This window comes from Pollicipes pollicipes, unplaced genomic scaffold, assembly GCF_011947565.3.
Source record: "Pollicipes pollicipes isolate AB1234 unplaced genomic scaffold, Ppol_2.1 Scaffold_4219;HRSCAF=4965_pilon_pilon_pilon, whole genome shotgun sequence".
Lineage (NCBI taxonomy): Eukaryota > Metazoa > Arthropoda > Thecostraca > Pollicipedomorpha > Pollicipedidae > Pollicipes > Pollicipes pollicipes.
In genome coordinates, this window is record NW_023596448.1 from 30,171,623 (window position 1) to 30,178,399 (window position 6,777).

Below are 6,777 nucleotides of genomic sequence, written 5' to 3' on the forward strand. Positions count from 1 at the left end.
TGTTGACATGAAAGTAAGCCGTATTACAAACCACACAGTTCACCCAACTGCTGATCCGTGGCGGATGGTTATAGACGCCACCTGGGTTTGTAAAACGACTGAGCCAAAACCACTGCCGTCGCAGAGGCTCCCTCAGCTCCCTCGGCTCCCTCGACGCTGCAGGCAGTTGCCGTGGCAACGGCCTGTGCCGCGGCTGCACCGCAGCACACGGCGGCCCAGCTCTCCACCGTGCCGCCCCGCCGGTCACGTGACCAGCGGCGTTCCACCGCGCGTGACGACGCGGCGGCGTGACTTGCAATTTGCCGGCCGCCATTTGCCCGTCGGGACGCTCGTGGGCGACGGCACGCGGCAGGAATGAAGACGGACAAGCGAGAGAAACACAGCAAGGTGAGAAAACCCTGTGGTGCCTTATGGCCAGCCGGGCGGCGTGGAGCCGCGGACGAAGAGGGCATCGGGAAATGACGCTTAGGTCTGGCCGTTCAGGTGTTTGCCGCCAGCTGACGTAGGCGACAGCACTGGTGAGCTTTCGTTCTCTTTTTTTTTGGGGGGGGGGGGGCGTCTGCTGTGCTTGGAGCTTATTCCGTGCATTCCGTGAAGAGGACGTCCACGACGTCGATTGGGAAAGGGGAGTGCTCCGAGTATGGCTTTCGGTGGTTCTCTCGGTCACCTGGTTGCGGTACTCGCCAGGTAGTGGTGGACAAAGTAAACAGAGGCCGTGGCGTCATATAATCGGGCGTAATCGCGCCGTGCAGATGTTTACTTCAAACATCCACTGAAAACCGGTACGCCGAGGGCGGCGACGGTAAACCACACGGGCTATCGTAACGTGGGCTGGCTTAGCCGTCGCTACACGAAACCGTGAAAAGAATACGCACGCCAGAAATGGGTCAGATTTATTGCCTCACATAGAATGTACCTCATTTCAAGATATTGAAGTAAACATCAAATATGATGAAATAAGTTCACTTATAGCTACTAAAATGCTTTGAAAGGAAATGTTCCACATTTGAATACACTGAAGCAAACATCAGGTAGATTTGAAGGAACCCATTTCTAGCATTTAATGTGTCGCTAAGCAGGAAATGCCGCTGTAGACAAAAAATTATCTACAAGATAGATACAAATATTTTCTTTAATCCGACACTGTCTCATTGTGTCATGGAACGTCGGTGTGGCGTTGGGGTGCTGCCAAACTAGCTGTACAAAACTGCTACTTTTTGTAGCACTTTAGTTCGTTAAAAGATGACAGCACGGGCTGGAAGTCTTCACTGAGCTAACTGTCGTTATGTGCTTGTGTTTTGGCCCTTTCTCGTGGCATTCTGTCATGCTTATCCGTGGATTTAAGGTGTTTGCTTGGATTCACATGCTCGGCTAATGCGTTATTCTTAAATACAATATTCCACATTCGAAGATGCTGCAGGAGGCATTTGGTATGATGAAATAAGCTCAGTTATAACTATTAGTACATTTTTAGTGGAGCGGACCGCTCTAGATAACACAGTTTCTCTGTTTAGTAAGTATACTTCTCAATACGTAACTGCTAGATTGGGTCATTGTACGTTGCACAACATTGATTAAGAGCCAATTGAGAGCCGTTATATCTGGGAATGGTACTCGCGAACGCGAGACACGAACCCCTCGACATTTATATTTCTTATTGGCACTGATCACCGCATGGCCAAAGGAAAAGTAGGGTTTACGTTGCGTTATTATGACGTCACGGATGCCTGGGTGACCTTGAAAAAGTCTGCGCGAAATAGTCTGGGTATTTTCGCGGGCGTGTGGCTCAGAAGCCAAAAGGATACATTAAGAGATACAAAGACATCTGGTCAACAAAGAGCCACAATGGCCCATCAAAGTTGGCCTATCTCAGGTACCGTTCGCATCCTTAAAACTGATCTGGCCACCTGACCTGCATGAGTTTAGTTATAAATGAGATTTTGAGACCGATGGAAGGAAGATAATATAACCGGTTGAAGGAAGATAATATCACAACTCATATCTCTCAAGCACTGCATTATGTCTCTGTGCTTGGACTGGCCTGTCAAGCCTCTGACGTTCATGGGAATAATTTTGAAATTAGTCATTTCGACTCCCCTTAACTATCTGCATAATCGTCGGTGTGACAACACATTTGTGAATATGCATTCGTTGTGTTGTGTTTATGAGATGTACGTGTTAATGCGCGCGCTTGATTGTGCGTGTTGGTGTGGTTGTGTTATGATGTCACAGACAAAAACACTCTCGACCAATGTTCTTACAGTGGTTGGCGGCAGCTGGCGACTTTTTCGCTTGAACACGCTGTTTAAGGATGAATGTGACCTCAGGGTCACGACAATTGTGGCCTGGGACTTCATGGCCGCTAGAACGCAAACACTATAGCTCCACACAAATAGCATAACTGAACAACTCATTACAACCCAGAGCGTAAAACAAAGCTAGTGAGGACAACACCACATTCAGGAAAGCTACAATGAAAGACACGAAAAGCGTTTTAGCGATAAAGACGACATTCCTGGGAGAAATGCATCGACAACCGTGCTTAATGGAATGTACTGATGTTTGGCAGAATGTCAGCGATCTGCTGCGGCTAGTGCGGACCGCAATCCATGAACCTCCCGGGAAAAAGAAACACTTCCTGCAACAGCTCCGCCGGCTGCTGGCACGGCAAATAGCAGAGTAGCTAGATCACCCGAGCTTCCGCGAACTGGGACCCGCGCCCGGCAGCCGGCGTTAGCAGTACACCGCGTCCGTTGGATTATTCTAAACCGCCATGCATCGGATGTGTCGCCGCATTCAGGGCGGTAACATCGTAGCAAAACCGGGATATGTAGCTTAAGATTGTGTGCTGACAGTAATGAAAAGCATAACCCAAGGCTTTGAAAGATTTAAGCGTTTAAAGACTGTGCTTTCCAGATTATCCAGTTTGGTCCCGTATGATGACGGCTTGGCCTCAATTTTACCCCAAACAGTTAACGCTCCGTTACCGATGGACAAATCCATCATGGCCTTGAATTTGTCCGAAATGCTCCAGTCCCCTTCACTTACATGTGCCTGTTCCGGTGATGTTGTTTTCTCTTGGACTCGAGCGCGTTAATGATTTCGCCGACTGAGTGCTGCCTCTTCCGCTCAATGGCTGACAACGGGTGCGTAGGTCCTATCTCTGCGTCGCTGAAGGTAGACTCTTAGGCCGACATTCTCGTAAATCCCATGCGATGTCACAACAAACTCACGTTCATGTCGCGAGCCGCGCACCACGGACTCGGCTGGCCGCGCCGCGTTGAGCCCGGATCGCCCGGATCCGGATCCGGATCGCCCGGAGCAGCGCGGAGCGGGGCGCCGAGCGTCCGACCGGCCGAGGTCAGCTTAAGGTTGGGATTCGCCGATGTTCTCAGCAGCCCATACCATCGGCATGTATCGGCATCGGCGGCATCGGCATGCTGTCTTCTGTCTGAGTGCGCCTACGCACCATCACCTCCGCCCCGCCCGCAGGCGCCGCTGAGTCCGCCGTCATTGCTCATCAGCGACGATGAGCTGGTGACCATCAGTGTTCGCGACCTGAACCGCCAGCTCAAGATGCGTGGTCTAAACCGGGAGGAGATGGTGCGCATGAAGCAGAGGAGGCGCACGCTCAAGAACCGCGGCTACGCTGCCAGGTGAGCCTGACGTCGGATTGCTTTTTTCTTTTTTTATGTTTAAGTCTGCGCGTTATCACACGATGTGCTCGTTCGGCGCCAGCTCCTGGCGGTGAGATGAGCGCCCAAGGCCACCATGATGTCAACCGGCAGTGAAACCTGATCTTCTCGCGTGAAGTCGGCTGCGCTACTGCGCGCTTCCCCCCCCCCCCCCCCGCCCACCCTCCCTACCAACTCTCACCCAACTCATCCAAACAGCTACACCTAGCGTCTCTAATCAGATGTAGTGTGTGGAAGTGCGGGGAAGCTTAGATAGAGTTTAGGGCTAATGTAGCTTTGCTTGAACTACTTGACGGGGTGGGTAGCAAGAGTGGTGTGTGATACCGAAGTGTGAACATCGCTTATATCGGTGAACACGTGCCAACCAAAAGGAGCGGGAGGAACAGATACCTGGCTGTGTGTTTAAAACGTTTCATACGTTAGATAGGACCGCAGTTCCAGCTGTTAGAAAGTTTCGCCCGTGAGATGGGTGAAGCACAACGTAGGCACGGCACCACGAGTGCTCTGTCAGTGGAAGGGAGACACATATCCCACATACGAGCGGTTCTTTTTTGTTCATTGTGCATTGCTTCCAAATGTTGGTGATTCGTGCACCAGCCATACTTTTGTGCATTGAATGATCATGTCTGCGAAATGAAATAAGAAACGTCAATTGTATCAATTGATATCACTGCACGTTAGCGGAATACATCATCTCGTCAAATCATACATGGAAAAGTTTGGTTGGTTTGTGGAAGTTTGGTTCCAAGCTATTTTGTTAACCATGATAAGTCACAAAGGAGCGTTTAGCTCCTAAGATCCGTCATTATTCACTTTCGCGTACCGACGCCCTAACCTTTGAACATCAACAGAAAACTGACCATGACTGACCTGCACCATTGGAGACTGGACTGTTCCTTGTGCTCGACCGTCGGCGGGTGACCTTGAGTGATGACCTTGAGTGATGACCTCGCCAGCTGCCGCGTGAAGCGGCTGGAGCAGAAGGACGAGCTCGAGACGGAGAAGTCGGCCGAGGAGCGGGAGCGGATACGCGTCATCGACGACAACAAACACATGCGCGAAGAGATCGAGTCATACTATCAGAAGTACGAGGCCATCAGAAAATTCGCGCACCAGAAGAACATTCCGCTGCCTCTTGAGCTCGAACACGACACGCCGAGAATCTGAGGCTGCCGTTGACCTGGTCGACTTGGCCGTGGTCGATGAGGTCAAGCATGTCGAACACTTGGGTACAGTATTGAGCAAGTATTATTGTTTGAGGCCAGATGTCGCGTGCCCACTTTATTTGGTGACAGGGTATGGGTGCTTTCGGATTGATGTGGTTGCGTGAAATTCAGTCTTGGGTCTCAATGAATTGTTTATCATTCCCCAAAGCTCCAAGGTTGTTATTGATCCTGATGTCTTGGCTTGTAAGTTCTTCAATACGAATGGTAATTTTAGGAAAGCAGAATTGGCCTGTGCACTGTAACGCAGTGAGAATAATAAGGTTCTTCCTTCGCGTTTCGCAGTTCAGGTACTTTTCCTGCATCACAAACACACAGCCTAGCAATTTGAGATATTGTCCACCCTAAACCAAGCTCTTCTCTGATAGTCCGCCGCGCTAGTTTGGGCACCGTTTCATGTCATTTCGTTGCCTGTGAAAATATCGTTAGTGACATCGGAAGAATTTTGCCGTCCCACACCGTTGGAATCTTAATCATTGATAAACAAGCGTATTTCTGCGCTGTGCTGCCACCGGCAAATGAATTTATGATGTCCGTATCTACTGTCGAGTTTGAAGTGTTCATGTCCGAATCTATCGTCGAGTTTGAGGTGTTCATTCACTAACGTGCTGTGCTTGCTTGCACTAATAAACTACAAAGGCAGCAACGCTGCCGACTGTATGCGATCATATTGAGCAGCTAACCGTAGTCCCAGACTTTCAACCGACTTCAAGTGGAGCAGACTATCATGAAACCTGTTTTGCACGCTCTCTCTTAACTTACAAGCAAGTCGTTGCTTGCTGTATGCTCCCGGTACACCGGTATTGTCACGATTTTAACCAGCGACCGTCGGCATTTCCATGTGACGTGGAGACCTGAAGAGCCCAGTCATGACTACTTCAAATCACTGGCGGCATCATTGTTTATTACACCCCGTTCTGGGAACAGCTTAGCATTTTGCCGCTTGGCCGAAAGGGGTTCGCGCTGGTGGCGGCAACCGCACGGGGATTAGCCGTGCGGTTGTGGTGGTGCTGGTGTGTCTTGTGGTGATGCTGGTCTTAAAATTAGCAACAAAGAAAGGTCAGTCGCAGGCAGCAGGATCGCCGCGAGGGTGTGGACCAGCATTCCACGAATTCTAAGCCACTTGTCTCGAGTTTCTTTTCAAGGAAATAAGACTGAGTGTCTGGGCGGGATTATGTTTAAAACTCGTAAGCAAAGCACAGACGGATGACAAGCGGAAGGAGTCAACAAGTACATTGCCATTAAGGAGTTTTTTAATTATGCATGTCTCAACGGCCTTTGTGCGTCAAGTGTTGCCGAGAATGCCTCCGTTAGGCGCCATCTGCAAATTGGAATAGGTTAGCTGTGGCGTCTCTGCCACATGGGACTAGCTCATGAACATTTTAAACGCGATGTTGACATCATATCAATCAATATTGGCAATGCAGTTTTGCCCCTGATGAAACAGTCCTAATTGCCGTCCATGAAATCGAAGGAAATGTTCATTGACCACACTTAACGTGGTGAACAGCTGCACAAGCTATTTCATTGACCATTTGAATGCTATTGGTCAAACTCCAACGAACCTCCATCCAGATCTAGGGGACGGAACATTTAACAGCGTTATTTACTGATTCCTGATTTGCAGCTTTTGTAACGCGGAGTGCTAGGGGGTCGATGAACCTTCTGTTGTTTTGAAACCAAAGCCTTGCAGACTATGCGCCCATAGAAAAGGTGTGATGCAGGACGGTCAGCTCATAGTTCAGCTGACGGTTGAGCTTTTGTTGGCTCTGTGTTTAAGGCAGTTTTATCAGCGTTTGTTTTTTTACCCTGGCGTTGCTGGTTGCGTCTAGCATTGTGCAAAAATGAAGTTTAGCTTA

The 6,777-nt window shown here is 49.6% G+C and overlaps 1 protein-coding gene across 1 annotated transcript; it reads left to right on the top strand.

Annotated features, from left to right (window-relative positions):
* The first annotated feature begins 299 nt into the window (after positions 1–299).
* Positions 300–5,578, top strand: LOC119095617 (transcription factor MafK). The gene is made up of 3 exons (XM_037218475.1): positions 300–387; positions 3,493–3,656; positions 4,652–5,578. The coding sequence occupies exons 1-3, from the start codon at positions 355–357 to the stop codon at positions 4,860–4,862; spliced, it is 408 nt and encodes a 135-aa protein (XP_037074370.1). The 5' UTR covers positions 300–354; the 3' UTR covers positions 4,863–5,578.
* The last annotated feature ends 1,199 nt before the right edge of the window (positions 5,579–6,777 follow it).

Coding starts and splice junctions, on each gene's coding strand:
- LOC119095617 (XM_037218475.1), top strand. CDS start 355: ATGAAGACGGACAAGCGAGAGAAACACAGCAAG. Junction 388..3,492: donor AGCGAGAGAAACACAGCAAG/GTGAGAAAACCC, acceptor CCCCGCCCGCAG/GCGCCGCTGAGTCCGCCGTC. Junction 3,657..4,651: donor AACCGCGGCTACGCTGCCAG/GTGAGCCTGACG, acceptor TGACCTCGCCAG/CTGCCGCGTGAAGCGGCTGG.